This window comes from Myotis lucifugus, unplaced genomic scaffold (genome assembly GCF_000147115.1).
Source record: "Myotis lucifugus unplaced genomic scaffold, Myoluc2.0 scaffold_276, whole genome shotgun sequence".
Lineage (NCBI taxonomy): Eukaryota > Metazoa > Chordata > Mammalia > Chiroptera > Vespertilionidae > Myotis > Myotis lucifugus.
Genome location: NW_005871324.1, coordinates 1,206,374 through 1,227,773, shown reverse-complemented (window position 1 = coordinate 1,227,773; position 21,400 = coordinate 1,206,374). Strand labels below are relative to the sequence as shown.

At 48.7% G+C, this 21,400-nt stretch overlaps 1 protein-coding gene across 5 annotated transcripts in view; it reads left to right on the top strand.

Annotated features, from left to right (window-relative positions):
* Positions 1–21,400, top strand: part of LOC102434951 (protein HIRA) — a 55,312-nt gene that overhangs the window by 28,874 nt on the left and 5,038 nt on the right. For 4 of the 5 annotated variants that reach the window (XM_023763175.1, XM_023763174.1, XM_014465038.2 and 1 more), the window contains 12 exons: positions 418–633; positions 1,971–2,056; positions 7,299–7,496; positions 9,650–9,811; positions 10,234–10,438; positions 10,834–10,938; positions 12,330–12,478; positions 13,492–13,653; positions 14,279–14,337; positions 14,723–14,828; positions 16,095–16,217; positions 16,677–16,840. In XM_023763175.1, coding sequence (XP_023618943.1) covers positions 418–633; positions 1,971–2,056; positions 7,299–7,496; positions 9,650–9,811; positions 10,234–10,438; positions 10,834–10,938; positions 12,330–12,478; positions 13,492–13,653; positions 14,279–14,337; positions 14,723–14,828; positions 16,095–16,217; positions 16,677–16,840 — 1,735 coding nt within the window. Of the gene's footprint in view, positions 1–417; positions 634–1,970; positions 2,057–7,298; positions 7,497–9,649; positions 9,812–10,233; positions 10,439–10,833; positions 10,939–12,329; positions 12,479–13,491; positions 13,654–14,278; positions 14,338–14,722; positions 14,829–16,094; positions 16,218–16,676; positions 16,841–19,324; positions 19,414–21,400 lie in introns of all 5 variants that reach the window. The other variant, XM_014465039.2, reaches the window with a different exon arrangement.

Below are 21,400 nucleotides of genomic sequence, written 5' to 3'. Positions count from 1 at the left end.
AGAGCAATGAAAGCAGACTCTGGTTTCAGTATCTGATTCCCAAAGAGTGTTTGGGGTCCTTGGGGTGATTTAAGAGCCTTAAGTTAGCAATTTGAGTGTCTTACTTCAGTTCATCAAACATTTGCCATTTGTTCTGCATCAGACATGTAGTAGGTTTTTTCTAGTGGGTTACTCATTCACTTTTGTCCCCAGGTATATATACATGGGAGACTATAAACATCTAGGAAAGATACAAGACTGCTCCAGAGTCATCTAATTGGCAACAGGCAGAATAGCGTAGGAGGCAATGGAGAACTGGCATCTGGCGCTCTGGGACCCCCGCCCAGGGCCCTTTCTGCTCCCAGAGCCAGGAGAGCTAGCACAAGTTCACTTGGCTGCTCACAGCTGGTTTATTGTACTTTTCTTTGCTTTCTCTAGAGCCACATTCACCAATCCACCTATGGGAAAAGCTTGGCTATCATGACCGAGGCCCAGCTGTCTACAGCTGTCATCGAGAACCCTGAGATGCTCAAGTACCAGCGGAGGCAGCAACAGCAGCAGCTGGACCAGAAGAGTGCCGTGGCCAGAGAGACGGGCTCAGCTGCCTCAGTCGCTGGTGTTGTCAATGGGGAGAGTCTGGAAGACATCAGGAAGGTGAGGACTTGGCCCGATGGCACTGAGAACACAGCAAGCACATGCCCAGGGACAGGACAAGGGGAACAGGCAGTCTGGACAGGGTACAGACATGAGTGGTGGGGAGGTGGGTGTGTGCTTGGTCTGGTGTAGGACCCAGGAATGAGCCAGTTTGGGCCCACTCGGCCCGTTACCCTCAATTGCATGAGGAAGTAGCGGTGCTTAATCCACCTTTATCAAAGGACTTTTTGCCCCAAAGAGCTCTAGAAGGGGTCATTTCTTATAGGAATTTGGCCTTTCTAGGGAATTCTATATATACTATATATACTGCTAGTCCTTGAATAGTATCATTTTGTCATTACAATCTTGATGAGAAAATTAAAAATTGAGTCTTGTGTGGAGTTTGCACGTTCTCCCCCTGTGTCCTCCCACATCCCAAAGATGTGCATGATAGGTTTACTGTCCCAGGTATGCCCGAGCTGCCGAGATAGGCTCCAGCCACCCGTGACTGAATAGTGGGTTGGAAAATAATCACCGTACTTGTTTTTATTAATCTTCCTTCAATGTATTTATAACTCACATATATTTCAGCGTTGAATATTGGAAGTATTTTGGGTCTTTACTTAGAAGTTTGATGGTGTTTTTGTGACCAGAAATATGTCATAGGAACTTAATTCTTGTTTATATCAATTAGCCTCTGGTAAAATTGGTTCCCTTATATGTTGTTCCACGTTAAGTCATAGTTTCCAAGAACCTGTCGATGACATTAAGTGAGGATTTACTGTGCTGAGAACATTAGTTTCAGTCTCTGCCCTTAAGAAACATCTGTGGGCTCCTCTTTCTTCTCCCTGAGGAGTGGAAGGTAGAGATGGGGCAGGAAGGTTAGAATTTCTTAGGGTGCTTAAACCATCTTTAGGAGTTTGTGAAGGGTGATGAACCTCCACAGGTGATTCAGACAGTGTGTGACCCGTGGTTATGAGCTTTAGTGGAAGAAAGTTTGCAAACCACAGCTTAGAGACAAATGTGTGGCTCATGGGTGCAGGTCTCATCTGTTAGTTCCCTTGTTGATCCCCAATGGCCACTTACTTTCCCCTGGAACCGGGCCAGGCCTGCGTACTGGTGATGAAGAGGAAGGGGCTGAGCTGGTTCAGCTGGGAGCTTTCTGTCCTTTCTTGCCGGAAGTGGAGCATGTACCCTGATAAAAACATTTATTCTTTGATTGAGTGGCTTAGTTTAGTTGGACCAGAAGACTACAGAAAGGCAATTTAGAATACATTTCCTTAGAAACCTTATTTTTTGATAATTGGAGATGGTTCACATAAACGTTTCCATTCATTTATATCATTCTACTTTGCCAGAATCTTTTGAAGAAACAAGTTGAGACTCGGACAGCAGACGGTCGGAGAAGAATCACACCTCTCTGCATAGCACAGCTGGACACCGGGTACTCGTTCGTTCACCGAGCTTTCTGTGGCCTTGTCTGGGAGCTCTTCCTCTCACCTTTCACCACTTAGCACTTTCATAATTAGGCTCTTGGGCAGATCTGACCCATAGAATCTGGAAGTGAGAGAGTTGGGCCCAGCTTCCCACCAACCTCCAAGGCCAGTGCTCCTCACAGAGCCCTTATGCAAACTTCTGCTGAAGGTGGGCTGGGAAGGGCCTGTGACAGGCCAGCAGCCAAGGGCCCCTTCACAGGGTCAGCGTGTCCACGCAGCCAACCCTGCTTCGTCTTGCCAGGGCATGACAAAACTTGAGGTAGAGAAGTTGGACTGATTTTTTTTCCCGTTTCTTTTTTCCCTTGTATAGCCTTCTTTTTTAAATTTTATTGTGAACGTAATACATATATTTATTATTGAAAATAGTAAAGGCCCAAAGAAGGACATAAACCTTAACCTTAATTCAGTCTCTCAAATATAATCAATGTTAATATTTTGGTATCTGTATCTCCAGTCTTTTCCCGACGTGTTCCTATATCGTGACCTTGCATCCATTTTAATAAATAGTCCTCTGAAGCATTGCCTTGCTGATTGTCCAGGTTCCCAGCCTGTGAATGCACCATGATTTACTTAACCAGCCCCTTAACTGTGGACTTGTAGTTTTTTATTGCAAATGAGTAACAGCTCACCTGTTACTGTTACTTCAGGCTACTTCCCAGAAGTAGAACTGTTGGGTGGAGAATGGGCGCTGAGGCACATTTCCCTGAGGAGGCAGAGAGGGGGGAAAGTGGACTCAGTCACCATTTGCTGTGTCTTAGCATCTATTGTCAGGCTTGCTTTTATATGGGCCATTCTCCCCAAAATGATGGATGTTGATTCAAAGAATGATAAAGCCCAGTGTGAAAGAAATAGACACACCCCCCCCCCCATAAAAGTGGTTCACTCTGGGTTATACTCATGCAGTCAGCCTACTCAGGGCAACCACACACTGTAGTCCTCTGCACTTTGCAACTGTTCATCCATGAGCTTGCTCCAAATCTTCTCAGAAGTCTAAAGAGACCTTTAGTCATACGATGTGCTGATTGACCTCTGAGGCCCTGGAGGACAGACACTTGACCCAATGGAGCCTGTGCCGGTTTCCTGGCTCCTCCCAGAGAGTGGTTTTCCTTTGATCAAGCCTTTTCCCCATGCCACCGGCTGCCTACCTTTTATTAGGACCAAGTCAGACCAAGTATATGACACTGCGAGACTTGTGGGAGTGAGGGTCGTGGAAGTGGTGGTGGTGGTGGTGGTGGTGGCATTTTTGTTTTGTAGATCCCTCCAGGCCTCACCTTGTGAGGGGGCAGAGGGAGTAGATGGATTCCTGCCTGGCCTCGAGCCAGCTTTCTGCTATAGGGCTCATTTTCTGGCACCAGAATCTGATTCTCTTGGTCTCCAAGGCTTCTTTGCCCTCCTGATACCCATATTAAAACAAGTAGTAACAGAATAGCTAATTATCAGCTTAGCTAATCAAGAAAGAAAAAAAGCACAAATATGTAAAGTAGAAATAAGTGAGAAATAATTACAAATAAAGAATAAATTAAAAGGATGAAAACTTTGCTGAACTCTGTGCAAATAAATTTGAAAATGGATGAGTTTTGAGGAAAATAAAATTAGCAAACTGAAGAAAATCTGTACAGATGAGTTATTATAGAAGAAATAGAGGACACTATCAAAGAGTTAATCTGCCAAAAGCCACCAGACTAAGAAGGGAAATTCTAACACTTTGAAGGAACAGATCATTCTAATACTATTGAAAACATTCTAGTGCATAGAAAAGGAAGGAAAGCTTACAAAATCTTTATCTTTGAAGTGAACACAATATTTACATCAAAACTTGACAGATAGAACATAATAAATTACTGATTAATCTCATTTCTGAATGTCAATGCAGAATCCTAAATATTTAATAGCAAACAGAACCTTACAATATGTTAAAATGTTAATGCCCTATGACCAAGTGAAGTTTATTTTGGGAAAGCAAAGTAATTCAAATTTTGGAAAACGTAATTTAATTCTACATTTTAATATATCCCAAAAATGATATGATCATTTCTAGAGATGCTTAAAAGGCATTTTTATTTAATTCAACATCATTCTTATTTAAAACTCATTTAAACAGGAATAGATGGATGCTTGATAAACTATCTTATTCAAATTAAATTAAAGAACTAAAATGTCTACTCTTGTGACTATAATTTAACATCATTCTAGAGATCCTTGCTCAGTCAAGAGAAACAATAAATTGGATAGGAAGTGGTAAATGTATTATTATCTAAAGATGATTTGATCTCTATAAGCGAATCAACTGGAAAAACTGCCATAGACGAAGAAGAAAATAAGGTGACTATACACAACCTACATGATGAGATCAAGTACCACCAACTACTTTTAGAAGATAAGAAGAAATCACTTTCACAAATGCAATACCTCAATGTAAGAAGAAATGTAGATATTTATGAGAAAAAAGTTTAAACCCTACTGAGAGACCTAAAAGGAAATTCAAAGAAATTACACAAAATGCATACCATGTATTAGCTAGGATGACAACATCATAAAGATGACAGATTTCTCTCAGTCTGTAAATATAAAATGAGTCAATACAAATAACCACAGGAGCTTTCTGAATAAGACAATCTGATTCTGAATTTAAGTGGAAAAAGAAATAGGAGTAGCTGAAATATTTTTGAAAAAATCAGGGAAGACTAGCCCTACCAGAAATTAAAGCAGTGAAGTACTAAAGTACTGACCCATGGAAACAAAGAACACTGGGCCCTGCCCAGTATTCCCAGTGGTTAGAGCATCAGCCTGAGGAACGAAGTATCTCAAGTTTGATTCCTGTTCAAAGGCATGTACCTGGGTTGGAGGTTCAAGCCCTGGCCCAAGTCGGGGTGCATGCATGTGGGAGGCAACCAATCAATGTCTCTCTCTCTCTCTCTCTCTACCTCTCCCCTCCCCCCTTCTATACCTCCCTTCCTCCCACTCTCTCTTAAAATCAATGGAGCCTGGCCAGTGTGGCTCAGTGGTTGAGCATTGACCTATGAACCAGGAGGCCACGGTTCAATTCCTGGTCAGGACACATGCCCGGGTTGTGGGCTCAACCCCTAGTGTGGGACATGCAGGAGGCAGCCAATCAATGATTCTCTCTCATCATTGATGTTTCTATCTCTCCTTCCTTCCTCTCTAAAATCAATTTTTTTTAAATCAATGGAAAAAAATATCCTCAGGTGAGGATTAACAAAAAACAAAACAAAACAAAAAAATAGAACAGCCCTGGCCAGTTTCACTCAGTGGTTAGAGTGTTGATTCACACATCGAAGGGTTGCAAGTTCAATTCTGGTCAAGGGCATGTACCTGGCCTGTGGGTTCGCTCCCTGTCCCCGGTCTAGGCACATATGAGAGGCAACCAGTTGATCTCTCTCTTTCTCTCTCTCCCCCCTCCCCCTTCCACTCTCTCTGAAAAGCAATGGAAAAAATATCCTCAAGTGAGGGGGGGTGGAAAATAGAACATTGGTATGCAATAGAAAACCCACAAATCGGCTCAGATATTTATGAAAATTTTATAAAGATAATATTTTGCATCCATGGTGAATCAGTATCTTCAATAAATGGGAGTCAGGACTATTTGATACTCTAAAAACAGAATTGGAGCCCTGCCTCACTTAAAATTCTGAACAGCTGAGAGATTTTCAGAGAACATCTGAACAGCTAAGAGATTTTTTTTAATGTTTAACTTTTTTGTTTAAAATTCTAGAAGAGTCCATAGAAGAATATTTTCATAATCTCTGAGGTAAAAAAGTATTTTCTATAAATGACAAAATTTATACCACACAAAAATAACATTTTTTTGGCAAAGAAAATTACACAATAAAGAATCAAAACACTATATTCTGGGGGAAAATATTTTCTGCTCATATAAGGAATTATTTTATATGTTTATAGCCTTAAAATCAATAATAAAGACCAATAACCAAGTGGAGCAGTAGATGAATATGAACAAACATTTCACACAAAAAGAAATCAGGTGTTTCTATATGAAAAAATTTCAATTTTATAAAATAATTGCATCAAAATAATTGCAAATTAAAACTATAGTAAGATACTATTTTTCATCTATCTGCTATCAAGAAATTTGATAAGCCCTAGCCAGTTTGGCTCAATGGATAGAGTGTCAGCCTGTGGACTGAAGGGTCCCAGGTTCAATTCCAGTCAAGGGCACATGCCTGGGTTGTGGGCTCGATCCCAGTAGGGGGTGTGCAGGAGGCAGCCGATCAATGATTCTCTCTCATCATCATTGATGTTTCTATCTCTCTCTCCCTCTCCCTTCCTCTCTGAAATCAATAAAAATATTTTTTTAAAAGAAATTTGATAAAATTGTCAGGGTGTGGGTTATAGACATTTATAGACAGGTTGTAATTTAAACCTCTAAGGAGGGCACTTTAGAGCTATTTGCCAAAAATCAGTAATGAACATTTCATTGGCTGCTGCAATTCCACCTCTAGGAATTTATCTCATGTGAAAAGTGAAACAGCAGGTGTGATGACCGTTATACCGGTGGACATCTTTGAGCAGCTACTATGTGTTCTAAGTGTTTGCTACACTAACAACTTTAGTCCTGACAGCAACTCCATGGGGAAGGTCCTGTCACTTTCTGTTTTGCAGATAGGAACCTGAAGCACAGAGTGGTTGAAGCACCCAAGGTCCCAGAGCTGGTGCATGGCAGAGGAGCGAAACCTGGCTGGTTTGGCCCAGGGCCCTCAGTCTTAACACTGCAGTATCTTGCCTCCTGTTGCCGCAGTGTCTATTACTGAACAGGCTGGGAGACAGCCCAGCCCAGTTGTTCCTCAGTAAAGACTGGTTAGGTAAATGATGGTACATGCATATAGCCCATAAGAAAAGGGAGGTCCACTCTGGATGCTGTATTTCATTAGTTCTCAGACACATGTCTTTACATTTTAACACCTCTCAGATCAGGATGCATCTGACAATTATATTTGGTAACAGTTTTTTCTTAGTGGTACATAAAGTATCAGTTCAACTTAGAGTCAGTTAAACAGAGTGTATGGAATGATTTTAGTTTTGTAATTTTGCAAATTTTCTTCTTTGAAAATAAATTACCTTTGGATCCAGAAAAAAAGTGACTTAGAATTGTATAAAGTGCTTGATGTGGTATCTGATTTCTGAGGCTGACTCTGTTCTTTCTGACCGCAGGGACTTCTCCACGGCGTTCTTTAACAGCATCCCACTCTCAGGCTCCCTGGCAGGCAGCATGCTATCCTCTCATAGTAGTCCGCAGCTGCTGCCCCTGGACGCCAGTACCCCCAACTCCTTCGGCACCTCAAAGCCTTCCACGGAACCTGCGGCAGCAGCCGGCACCAGGCCTGCGGGCAATTCTGTCAATAAGGACAGGTGAGTGGGCACCAAGGCTTCCTCCTGTCCCTGGGGAAAGTTTGGGTTTGGACACAGTTCCAGGGACACTTCATGGCCCCTTCAATAAAAAGAAAGAAAAGAGATGCTGGATTTCAGATGAGGGCCTGCTCGGAAGGGAGGCCTTCATTCAGCTGAGTCTGATGCCCAGGGCTGTGAGGACTCCACATCCTGGGGGAAGAGCAGTCCCAGGATTGGGCTCCTAAGGGTGGGAACCAGCCAGGGGCACGTCACCTGCCACAGGATCAACTCACCTTCTGGCAGGTCTGCACTGGAGGTGGCTTAGCCTCCACTGCATTATTGGTAGCATCACCACACCAGTCATCTCAGGCAGAGTGCTGGTGTGCTAGGGCAGAGTCATCTTTCACTCTCAGAATTACGTTTGCTCCAGGAGCCTGTGTCTTCACCAGCCATTACCTGGAAACCAAATTAGAAGTCAGTAAGAACCAGAGGAGCATGAATAAGAGCCAGGAGCCATTTACTCAGTGAACATTTACCCAGTACCTGCTCTGGGTTACACACTGCGAGTGCCCAGGCATCCACATGGGGTTGATTGGTGGGTCCTTGTCCCTAGAGAGTATATCAGCTGGTAGAGAAAGGGGCAAACACAGAGGCATAGGGGTGGCTCCTCGGGTCTCCTGTGTGGAAATGGCTAGCCATCCAAAGCGGGGGAGGGCTTGTTGGGCAGGTCTCAGGAAGGGTTATTGGAGGGCCCATATAGGGCACCCAGGGGAAGGGTTAGGGGGCAGCAGCAAGAGCAGAACCCCAAATCCCTGAGGAGTGTCAGTAAAGGGGGGGAAAGCTGGGCTTCGCTGCTGAATCAGATACCCTGGGCTTCTCCTTAGAATGGAGACACAGAAGGCTCTGGTCTTGCACCTTAGATCACTCCAGGAGGCACTGGTGCCCAAATATTGCTGCCACCCAGCTAAACTATTACTGTTAGAGTGATTCTCCATCGGTGGGGACAGGGTCTTGTGTGGGCTCGATCCCAGTAGGGGGTGTGGGCTCGAGGTTGATTGGTTTCAACCTCCACAAACACAGATACCCATGGCTTTTTCCATATGATTGGTTCACAGCCTCCTCCTTCCTGGGCTCTGATGTCATGGTCATGGAGGCATCACCAAGTATCAAGTGTCCCGTGCCTGAGGGAAGTGTGAGGGTAGATGGGAAGAGGAGATGGAACAGCTTGACCAGTTAGAAAGCCCCAGATTTGCAAAATGTTTCAATAGTTGGTCCTAGAGTTCCCTGGAGAGGAGGAGAGGCTATCTAGGATACCTGCCAGGCATCTGGTGTCGGGTCCAGTCCCGTGGATTTGGTCATTGGGAGGCCCAGTGGTTTGGGGAACCAGTGTGAGGGATGCAGATGACCACAGGGTAGCTGGCAGGCTCATGCTTGGGCTCTCCTTTCTCGGAGGAGAAGGCAAGGGCTGTGGGATGGACACTGGGAGGAGAGTGAAGAATGTGAAATTGTTACATTGAGGGGCCACCGGGGCAGGAGGTTGGAGGCCAGGAATAGACACTGGCTTCAGGACCCCAGATGGGGCTTTTCTCCTCGGACCCATTGTCAAAGTGGGAAAAGCTGGTGGTTGGAGTGGTGTGGGTGGCTGTATTCAAGTTGTGGAGATGGGGCCGTATGGTGAGCAGAAAAGGGTTGCAAGAACCACTTTCTAGGCCTCGTGCTAACCCCCAAAGCTCTCAGAACAATGCAGCGGGGCAAATGTGAGTGCATTCTCCGATAGCCAAACTTGGAGAATTTTTTTAATAAATGTTTACTTTTTTCATATTTACCATTTTTATTTATTGATTTGGTTTAGAGAGATAGAAACATTGATTTGTTGTTCCACTTTTTTATGCATTCATTGGTTGCTTATAGTATGTGCCCTGACCGGGGATCGAACTCACAACCTTGGTGCATTGGGACAAGCTCTAGCTACCTGGCCATGGCAAACTTCCAGAATTTTAACATGTGAAATATTTTTAAAATAGGAGTAGTACATTGTACCTCGAAATTTTTGTGTTTTTAGAAGTTTTATATTTGTGCCCCTTTCACTTGGCTCCAGGTAATATAAATCCCAGACTCCCAAATCCCTGATGAATTGTGCTTGACATGCTCTCCCATCTTCTTCCCCACCCCAGCGTGAACGCTACCTCGGCTCCTGCTGCATCATCCCCCTCTGTGTTAACAACCCCATCCAAGATTGAACCCATGAAAGCGTTTGACTCCCGGTTCACGGAGCGGTCCAAAGCCACGCCTGGTGCTCCTGTCCTGACAAGTGTGACACCAACGGCCGTAGAAAGGTAGGTGGTGACTGTGTGGGGCTCAGAGTGACCAGGTGAGTGCAGTCTCAGGCCAGCAATGCAGCGTCCTCTCTCCTACCAAGCAGCTTGCCCTCCCTGGGGGAGCAGGCTTCAGTCTCTGTACTCGGGAGCCCCAGTTTCAAGGAGAAAGGAGTGGCTGCTTCAAGTGGGAAGGTTGCTGGAAGGAGCATGGGGGTGGACAGAGCAGCTCTGCACAAGGACAGAGGGCAACAGCATGGCAGCTGGGCAGTGTGGGAGATGTGCTGAGAATAACTGTGTGTGAATGGAGCCCAGTTTGTGTGAATGTTCAAACCAAAGAAGTCCTCACCTACTTTTTTAATGTTTCAGTTTTGGGGGATTTTATTGATAATTATAAGTTAATAATCATATGGAAAAAGCCATGGGTATCTGTGTTTGTGCAGGTTGAAAGAGCAGAACCTTGTGAAAGAGTTGAGGCCCCGGGACCTCCTGGAGAGCAGCAGTGACAGCGATGAGAAGGTTCCTGTGGCCAAGTCCTCCTCCCTCTCCAAGCGAAAACTGGAGCTTGAGGTGGAAACAGTGGAGAAAAAGAAGAAAGGGCGACCTCGGAAGGACTCACGGCTCATGCCCATGTCTCTGTCTGTCCAGGTGAGGCCAGCAGGTCTGTGCTAGCTTCCCCAGCCCGCTTGTTGGGTTCAGTGCTGGAGCTTGCATGTGCCCAAGTGGGAGAAGGGAGGCCCTGCAGAGCACAGTGTGCCCCATCAGTGTGGGAACAGCTGGTTAGACATGCACCCCCTGGATTAGCATGGAGGCACACTCCCCCTCAGACCTGCTCTTGTCCTACCCAGAGTCCTTGAGCAGCCCCTTGGCGTCGGCTGCCTCATCTGTCAAGTGGGATCACTGGAGCAGTCATCTGTACTGTCCTCCCAGAGTGGGTGGGAATACCTGGGGAACTGGCCCAGCCTTATCTCTGGGTGACTCGCCTGTACGTGACACTGCCCGACAGTGCTGGGAGGGGCTCAGGGACATTTCTGCTCTTGCAGTCCCCAGCTGCTCTGACTGCAGAAAAGGACACTGTGTGTTTGTCTGTACCAGCGCCTACACTGAAGCTGCCCATGCCGGGCCCCCAGAGAGCATTCACCCTCCAGGTGAGCCGGCCCCCTGCCTCTCCCTCACAAGCGTGTTCTCTCTCTCTCTCTCCCCAGCCCCACTCCTTCCCCAACCCCCAGTGTAAACCCTGAATTGTCAAAAACAGGGCTGTTGCCCAGTGGTTCTCCATCATACTCTGAGGGAAATTGTAGTTGATCATGGCAACCACCAGTCTTAGCAAGATTACTAGTCTGTTCTCCAGGAACCCCTTCAGCCCCTGCCCCCCCCACCACCACGCTTCTTTCTCTGTGGCTTTGCCCTCAAAGTCCCTGCTGCCATCTTCTGAATGGCCAGCTCCTTCCAGAATTGTCTCAGGAGTCCCTTCCGGAAGCCTCCTTCGTTCCACACTTGGTCCCAAGCAGCCTCAGACTCTGCCCATCGGACTGTGTGGCAGTGGTCTCCCTCCCAACCAGCCCACTGGCCCTGTTCATTTTCCTGGGCCCAGCACAGAGCTTGCATCAGGGCTCTTTTAACCATGTGCTTGTTCAAAACACAGTTTTTTAAATATTATTGTAGAGTAAATAATCCTTTATATGCAGAGGCCCTGTAGTCACTAGTCTAGCACCCATGCCAGACCTTTGCACACCCAGTCACTTCATGCCCTTTGTTCCTCAGGTGCATATCAATAGGAAACCCTGTCAGACTCCATATGTAGGTCATTTCTCACAGGTTGCACACGGCCCCAACCCAGGCTGGTCCCCATGGGGTGTCGGCCCTTTCCTGCCACAGGTCCTTCTGAGCCTAAGAATAGGGACCCACATGCTTTGTTCTTGTTGCTGATATGAGCAGAGGCAAGGAGCACAACCCCCTCTCCCAAACTCCTCCAGCTTCCCCTGGGGGTTTCACCACTGAGTGCTGCTTGGAGCCCTTCTTGGTTTCTATATGGCCCTCTGCCCCAGGTAACCCACTTATGTGGCTACACAAGTGCAAACTGTTCAACCATTCTGCCTGGTTTTCATACAGATTGTCAGTCGTCTCCCCATACACAAAAGACAAAGTTGAGCCCATTGTGGAGCCAGGCACTGAACTAAGCGCTTCCATGCATGCGCTTCTAGGGACACTCCCGTGAGGTTGGTTTCAGATGAGCAGACAGAGGCTCACTACGAAAGAAACTAGAGAGGACTTCGGGTTTTCTAGACTTTTCCTCGGTTATTACCAAGCACTGTGATCTCTGAAGACGTTCAGCTAGGAGCCACGTCTCCCCACCAGCTGTGTCCAGCTGGCTGTGGGCCTCGCTTGCAGTGTGCTCTTAGACAAGCCACATGCCTTCTCTGCATGTTCCCTGTGAAAGGAGATGGTAGGGTTAGGAAGCTCTGGAGTCTCTAGCTCTAACACCAGTTCTCTGCTCTGCTACACGGAAAGAACATTGTGTTTACTTTCCTCCATTCAGGTGAGCTCCGACCCCTCCATGTACATTGAGGTGGAGAATGAAGTGACGGCCGTTGGGGGAGTGAAGCTGAGCCGCTTGAAGTGTAACCGGGAAGGAAAGGAGTGGGAGACGGTACTCACTAGCCGGATCCTCACTGCTGCCGGTAGCTGGTAAGGGTGAGGGTCTTCACCTGGCCCAGCATTTCATGTAAAGCAAGCACCACGTGTTGTGTTGTGTGGTGCTGATGCTGTTTGAGGAGATGCACTGCCCCCCAAGTGCTAGCTCCCATGGAGACTGCAGGTCTTGTCTGGGCTGAGTGTGTGGTTATCCTCTCGGTCCCTGCAACACCCAGTGAAGTTGGCGTCATTATCTCCATGGTACAGCTGGGAAAACTGAGTCCTAGAGGCTCACCCATGCCAGCATTTTCACCCAGGTGTTGTGATTCCCTTGTCTGGCCAGACTCCTGAAGTCTCAGGTCCCAGGCTGAGCTCTGCCTGGCTCTGACTTGGGCTGGTTCTTTCTCTGGATCCCAAATTTTAATCCAAGGAAGTCAAGATTGATTTCTGACTGTCCCCCCTGAGTTCCCAGCCCAGCCCCTTTCAGATTCTGCACTTTGAGGGGAGACCTTAATTCAGTGTTAGTCACGCAGGGTCTCACAATGGACTTCTGGGCCTCTATCCTTTGAAGCTGTCCCTGTATTCACCCCCACCCTAGCCAGAAAGGCTTTCTGAGCACACAGCTGGTGTCCCTTATGGAGACACACTCCGTCGTTCCCACACTTCTGGCCTTTCTCGGCAGAGATCTTCTCAGGACTAGTCCAGCTAGTTGTAGCCAGTAGACTGTTGAGTGGACGCTGTGTGGCCTCATATGACAAGGGAGGTGTGTTTTCTGGGTCACCATCAGTGGTCCTCTGAAGCACCCCCCGTCACAAGTTAACATTAGGGTGAATTCGGAAAAGCTTGAGCAGCCTAGTGGGGGAGGAGAACATAGTCTCTAATGAGAGACCTCAGTTCTGTCAGCCCTGCTGTCCCGCCCTCCCCCAGTCCTACTGGCCGGCCCTCTCCCTGCCTCTCCTGCTGCTCAGGCTCAGGCCCAGGTAGAAGGAAGGCTCTGTGCCTTGGGGCTCCTACCTCTGCCACAGCACCTGGTCGTCATGACACCTATCCCCTCTCTGCCTCCTCAGTGATGTGGTATGTGTCGCCTGTGAAAAGAGGATGCTGTCAGTGTTCTCCACCTGTGGTCGCCGCCTCCTCCCTCCCATCCTCCTGTCATCCCCAATCTCCACGTTGCATTGCACAGGCTCCTACGTCATGGCGCTCACTGCTGCGGCCACGTTATCTGTCTGGTGAGAGACAGGCCTGGGGTGAGGTGGGCTCCAGGCAGGGCAGGATAGGGCTGTATAGGTTCCTCTTTACTGCAGGAGCAGGGGAGGCAGTGGAGGAAGCCGCCTGGCAGACATGCCCGTGGGCCCTGCTGGCATGGGGGTCTTTACAGGCAAAGAGACCCAAGCAGTTGGACACTGCTTGTGATGGCCACCGCACATGTGTGTGTACGTGTGGGGGAGGGGGCAGGTATGCAAGCGGAAGTGGGGCAGGCTGCCTACCCCTGCTACCACTTTTATAAGAGCAAACCACATGACAAAACACAATGTGCCAGGGTCCAAAACACAATGTGTGGGGTTCATCAGAATGGGATCTCAGCTGCCACAGTGTGACCACGCTTCTCCCACAGTTGGTATGGCATTAGCGACGAGCCCCACAGCTCTGTTGCCTGCGCCCTCTGCTATCGCCTCGTGTGGAGAAAGTAACGTGGCTCATGGGGAGCAGAAGCCTCTTGTGGCCCAGAGCTCCTCTCGGGGAGGCCGGGGCAGGGTGTGCACAGAGACCACAGAGCAGGGGTCTGAGGACCGCGGCGCACTTTCAGGCATTTACTCAGATTGGAGAGTAAGCTGCTTCTTATCTCCCTCCTAGGGATGTTCACAGGCAGGTGGTTGTGGTAAAAGAAGAGTCTCTACACTCTATCCTGGCAGGTAACCGGCGATGGGCTGCCCCTGGTGCCCTGATGAGGGAGGGGACAGGGAAGCTCAAGTCCCAGGCTCCACTCAGCCTAGACAGAGAGCCAGAGCCAGTCTCTTGGCTCAGCCCAAGGTACTCAGTGTGCCAAGGGGTCACAGTTATGTTGCAGGGAGATGCACCGTCTCTGGGGCGCATTTCATTGGCTCCCTGTGTGGTGACAAAGAACCCGTGGGTGGTGGTGAAAACAGCACTCACAGGGAAGAGACTCCCTAGTTGCTGAGTCAGCGTTAAGGCGCCTGTTTCTGGGACTGGGTGCCATGGTCAGATTCCCCTCGGTGCATGTGCAAGCACTTGCTGATCAGAACACACCCAGAATCCATTCTTATGGTGTCTCCCCAGGAAGTGATATGACGGTGTCACAGATCTTGCTTACACAGCATGGAATCCCAGTGATGAACCTGTCCGATGGAAAGGCCTACTGCTTTAATCCGTCACTTTCTACATGGTAAGCAAGCCACCCTTCCCTGGCCCTGCCCCAGAGGAGAGTGTCTGTCCCAGGTGGTAACAGGTCATGTGGTACTTGCTCCTCAGGCCTGCCTGGCTTGGCTTTTCCTGAGAGTTGGGCCCTGGAGTAGAGGTCACAATGACTGCTTGGTCTCCTCTCTGCTGGAGGAGAGAGAACTCACACCCACCTGTATAGGCCCTACTGTCCCTGTTAGAGGCTAGAGGCCCACAGCCTCTCTGCTCTCAGAGCCCGTGTGGAGGGGTGCTTTGCTTTGTCTGCTGAGATCACTTTGTTTGGAATAGGCATTTGAAAGTTCTTATGGTTGCAAATATATATTTCCAGCCTGGCTTCCTTAGCCATCATCAGCATCGGTGATTCAGCTTCATAATACCTTCGCCAGCACATAGCAGTTTTTGAAGTCCAGTAGCGGTTTCGACTTTGTAAATTAGTAAGGTTGCACCATCAGCACATGCGGTGGTCTGTACCTTTCCTCCACCCATTTGGAATTTGGAGCCCATTTTTATATTTGTAAAATCCTTTCTACATCAGAGATCTCAACCCCAACATGTTAACTGTGCATTGTATACCAGCCACTCTGAGAAATTCTTCTGCCTGCACCTTTTGGTCCCTCAGACCCAAGTTCTTGTGGCATTTTTCTGTTCAGAGTTGCCAGGCACAAATTCATCCCATACTGAGATGTCTTTCCTGAGTTTTAAAAAAAAAAGAAAGAAAGAAACTCCCCGCTGCCTGCTCTTCCATATTGCAAGATGTTGTGTATTATTATGTGATTACTATAATAATGGAAACAAGCCGGGTATTTAAGAAGGAAAATGTTGACCCTCTGTATTTTGGGCATGTTTACAAAGGCACCTGGCTGTCTTTAAAATGCGTAAAGAAAGTTTTCACAAAGATGGGAAGGGTGTGGAGCAGGTAAAGAGCTGACTGCCTCGCATGCTGTGGAAGCACATGAAGGCTGGATGCTGGCATTCCTCGAAGCTTCGAAGGGCTGGGCCACGTGGGCTAGACCACTTCACACGTAGGCCTCCTGGCCCCAGGAGCCTTGTCAGTGACCTTCCCTGTCATGAATGTTCCCTTGTAATGAAAGCTGTCTGTGAGAGACCTGTGGTGAGAATGCAGTGACCCTCAGCCTTCACTGGTGTTCTGGTAACAGGTCTGTGGTGCTTGCTCCTCGGCAGCCTCGCTGCCAGCCTACCCTGCTGGACCTCCTGGTTTTTCTGAGCTCAGCTCCTGCCTTTGCCTCCCCAGGAACCTGGTTTCTGACAAGCAAGACTCCCTGGCCCAGTGTGCGGACTTCAGGAGCAGCCTGCCTCCCCAGGACGCCATGCTGTGCTCGGGACCCTTAGCCATAGTCCAGGGCCGTGCCTCCACGTAGGTAACCCAAGTGCCAGGAGAGGCGACTGGGTTGTGCAAGTACAGTCCCACGCAGGCCAGCTCTCTGACTGCTGTCCCCTGTGCTCAGCTGCTGCTCAGCACAGGCAGACTGTAGGTGCCAAGAGTTTGGGGCCCACATCAGATAATTTCTCAGGGTGCTGGATGCAAGCCCTGTTACTTCAGGGCCCAGATGCAGTTTGAGGTGCCACGGGTCATGGGCACTCATGTATTTTGGTTGGGGGTCTGTCACCTTAGGGGTCTAAATGGGAGGTACAGAGTGGGGTACAACTGGGGTGCCAGAGCATCCAGGACTTCTGCAGCTGAGACATGGAGATGGGTAGGCCAGTGTGGAGACTGGCATCTGCCCCCCTGCTGGCTTCTTGCTGGTGCCCTGGGGTGCATGGTGGCAGCCTCCTGCCCACACAGTACCCACTGCCTCATGATGTGTTTCTGCAGTTCAGGGAGGCAGGCGGCCCGGCTTTTCTCCGTGCCTCACGTGGTGCAGCAGGAGACGACCCTGGCCTACCTAGAAAACCAGGTGGCAGCAGCACTCACCCTGCAGTCCAGCCATGAGTATCGCCATTGGCTCCTCCTCTACGCACGGTACCTTGTGAACGAAGGTGAGGTCCCTGGTGGTTCCTCCATTCTCCTGGGCCCAGCTCAATCCCTGTCCCAACACAACCCTCCTAAAAGCCTGTGAGTCGGGGAAGAGGTACAGTGGCCTAGGGCTCCCTACGTTCCTTTCTCCCAGTCTGCCATGGTCATCCAAGAGGCCCTAGCCTCCAGTTCCCTGTCAACATGATGGACCCTCAGCCTCCCCACCCCCATCTCCTAGCCTGAGCTGTGATCAGGTCAGCTCAGCAGGCATCCAGCCCATTACAGGCTCCCAGCCCCTGAAGGGAGTGTTCCCTGAGGGCCAGCAAGATTGGCAGCAGGAGGGGGTGAGGGCAGAGGATATGTGGAAAGACATGCAAATGTGATGCTCAGACTTCTGTTCTTCCCTCACACCCTTGGAGCATCAGTGGTCAGTGACCCCAGGGAGCGTGTCTTGCAGCATCCAATGTGCTTGTGCTCCTCTTCCTTTTCTGAGCCCCACATGCCCTGGAAGGGCTGGCCTGCTGTCCAGCACCTCCCCTTGTCCCTGCAGCCTCGCTTTCCCTGCCAGGGCTCTCAGCACCTGCATCTCCTTCCCAGTATATGCCCACCCACACTTGCCCTGTTGTTCAGCAGAAAGCAAGGTGTGTTACAGGAAATGACCATCCTGTTCTTAGGGGGACCTCCCAAAGCCTCTCATCCTCTCTGCTAGGCAAGCATGGAGTCTGCCTTACCAGTCTTCCTTCTGCTTGAACATGGCCTCCAGAGATGGGGCCTGGGAACTGGCCCTCCCTAAGTTCTCCCTGTGTCACCATGCAGGTTACTGAGCAGCCTCCCCCACAGCCTCTCCTGGCCTTGCTTTGCTTTTGACATCACCCTCTCCATTTTGTTTATGATTTAGAGGGTAAAAATGAAGTCTAGAAAAGACAGGGGGGAAAAAGGTCAAACCTCTACAAATTTTATTCCCAGAATTTGTATGTCATGTTTCCTCTGATGCAACATGTTCTATATACCTTGCAATCCTATATGATAAAAGGGTAATATGCAAATTGACCGAACGGCAGAACGACCAGTTACTATGACGTGCACTGACCACCATGGGGCACGCGCTCAATGCAGGAGCTGCCCCCTGGTAATCAGTGCACTCCCACAAGGGGAGCACCGCTCGCTCGCCCACAAGCCGGCCGATGGCTGGCTAGCAAGCACAGCAGCGGTGGTGGTGGGAGCCTCTCCGCCTCTGCGACAGCGCTAAGGATGTCCGACTGATGGCTTGTCAGACATCCCCTGAGGGCTCCTGTGTCCTGCTAAAAGGCACAGGCCGAGCTGAGGAACACCCCCCTCCCCTCCGAGTGCATGAATGTCGTGCACCGGGCCTCTAATAAACACACACACACACACACACACACACACACACCTCTGAGGACAAGCATGACTGACCAACTCAAAGCCCCTCTCCCTTCCCCAACAGACTCCAGTAATGAGTTTGATATTTACTCTCCAGTCTGTGTGGTCGCCCAGCATGTGTGGTCACTGGCATTTCTAAATATTCAGTCTTCGCAAGCCCTCCCCCTTTTCTGGGATGCTCCTCACACCCCATTCTGCTGGGGAAATGCCTCCTCCGGCTCCTCCGGTTTCCTTCATCCTGGCTGTTGATCCGGACTCACCCTGATGCCCTGCATAAAGCCACTGCCTCCTCTGGGGCCTGCACCCCTTTGTGAAATCACTTCTGCCGCTTGCTCCTCTTCATCTTTCACGTGTCTGTTCCAGTGTCCATACATAAGTCACCTCCTCTCTTTATCCCTTGCTTCCTAACTGTAAAAGGAGAACTCAAGTTTTAATAGGAGACCCCTTTCCTTGAAATTCCTCAGATTCCAGCTTCATCCTCTTATTTCCACTCTCATCTTTGGGTGATTTCATCCATTTCCTGTGGCTTCAGCTGCCCCCAGTGCCTACAGACTCCAGACCTGCCTCTGGCATTTCTGGCATAACACTTGGCTGTGCCCATAACCCTTAACTTGATAGGCCCATGCCTGCTTCTCCTGTCTCTGCTTAGTCACCACCTCCTCAATCTAAACTCATCCCCTCGCCATCTCTTACCTGCTGACCCTGCTGATCTCCTCTCACACTGGCTGCCAAGATGTCTTCTCTCACATCTGACGAGCCCTCTCCCCTCCTTCTACAATTTCCCATAACCGTGGGGGGTCCATCCCAAAACTGGCCACATCTCGTTTTTTCTCGTTGGCCCAGCACACAGAGGGGCCACTGCATGCATTGTCAAGGGAGTAGGTGAGTGAGTGAGAATCTGTCATTATGGGTCTCAGTGCCCCAAACTGAGAGGCATGCGAGAGGCATTTTGCCCATCATAGGCAACACAGTAAGCCTTTGTTCAGTCTGTTTTGATATACCCAACAACTTAGCATATTCTTGATTTTTTATTTCTTTTTGTAATGTGTTCCTATTTCTGTTTTGTTTTGTTTTGTTTTTGTTCTTTTCTTTTTTTCTGTAATTAGGGTTTGAATACCGACTCCGAGAAATATGCAAGGACTTACTGGGTCCGGTTCACTACTCCACTGGAAGCCAGTGGGAGTCAACGGTAGTGGTAGGTGCTTCTTTCATTCTTGCCACAAGAATTCTCTTGAAAAGTGAAGGTGGAAATTTAAAAAGTAAGCCAAAGTACTTTGAAATTCTTCCTCATTAGATGTCTATAGCACAATGCCTTGGGTCCCAGCATCAGTGAGCAGGTGAGATTCCTGCACTGCACAATCCAGCAAGAGCTGGGCCCTCAGCATGAGACCTCAGGGGGTTCAGCCATGCACTTGTGCTGAGGAAAGCTGCCTGCGCAGGGCTGTGGGTTTGTTCAGGAATGAAGGTGAAAGATCCTTCCCTCCCTCATGGAGCTTGCAGTCTGGTAAGGAGGCAGATCTAAGCCAGTGGGCAATTTAGTCAACAAGAAAGGTTTAGACATGGATTATGCTTAGAAGGAAATGAGCAGATCAGTCAGACAAGCATGCCTGGGAAAGGGTGACAGGGAAGACCTCAGAAGAGGACTTGGAGGATGAGCCAGCTCTGCAGAACCCTGGGGGGAGTTTCCTGGGGGAGGTGGTAGTACCTGCAAAGAGGGCTTGGTACATCGAGGCCACTGTGACTGGGACATAATAGGCAGAAGAGAGGGTGATAAGAGATTAGGCAAAAGAGGTGAGCAGGAAGACCAGTCAGCAGAGGTGATATGAGCTGACATAGAAGACCAATCAGCAGAGATGATGTGACCTGATATAGAAGACCAGTCAGCAGAGGTGACATGAACTAACATAGAAAACTGGTCAGGCCAGACAGCGTGAAACAGTGGTTGAGCATTGACCTATGAACCAGGAAGTCATCACAGTTCAATCCCCAGTCAGGGCATATGCCCGGGTTGTAGGCTTCATCCCCAGTGTGGGGCGTGCAGGAGGCAGCCAATCAATGGTTCTCTCTCATCATTGATGTTTCTCTCTCTCTCTCTCTCTCTCTCTCTCTCTCTCTCTCTCTCTCTCTCTTCCTCTCTGAACTCAATAAAAATACGTTTTTTTTAAAAAAAAAGAAAAGAAAACTGATCAGGGCTTGTTTTTTGTGGGGGTTTTTTGTTTTGTTTTTTCAAAAGTTCTGGCAATAGATGCAGGTGACTTGGATCAATATGATGGCTATCAAGAGGGAAAAGAAAACAGATTCAAGATGTGTTTTGAAGGCAGAACAAAAAAAGACTTGGTGTTTGGGTGGTTGGATATGGAGTAGGTGAGGAAAAGAGAAAAATGAACGAGTGGTCAGCTCAAGGTTCTTTTGGCTAGTGTATTGATTGAATTGGAAAAGGAGCAGGTTGGTGAGGAATGGGAGAAGTTGTGGGTCCAAGAGTTAGCTTCAGTGCTTCATTCAGTCACTGAGCAAAGACTGATGGAGCACCTTCTCTGGCCAGGCATAGTCTAGGCACAGGGCAGGCAGCAGTGACTAAGGCTGACAGGGGCCCCACCTTTATGATCTTCATTCTTGTGGAGAGAGGCAGATTCAAAACAAGTGAACAAGTACATACAAAGTGTTGGGTGGGGGTGGGTGCCATGGAAAAAATATATATAGGGCAGGGGGTAGGGAGTACTGGCAGGATGCAATTTTATATATTGGGTGATCAAGGAAGACCTAATTGACTGAGCAGAAATCGGAAAAGGTGAGAGATGAAGCCCCACAGATATTTGGGGAAAGAATATCCAGGCAGAGGAAACAGCAAGTATAAAGGCCCTGAGGTTGGGGTTGGGCGTCTTGCAGCATAAGAGGAACAGCTGAGCAGAATGGCAGTGGGAGAGTCAGTCTCACGAGGTTCTAAGACCTTGGTGTATACTTGGCCTCCTCTACTTTTTATTCCCTTTTTAAAAAAATATTTTTTATTGATTTCAGAGAGGAGGGGAGAGGGAGAGAGAGAAATACCAAAATTGAGAAAGAACCATTGATCAGCTGCCTCCTGCATGCCCCGCACTGGGGATCGAGCCCACAACCCAGGCATGTGCCCTTGACTGGATTCGAACCCGGGACCTTTCAGTCCACAGGCCAACACTCTACCCATT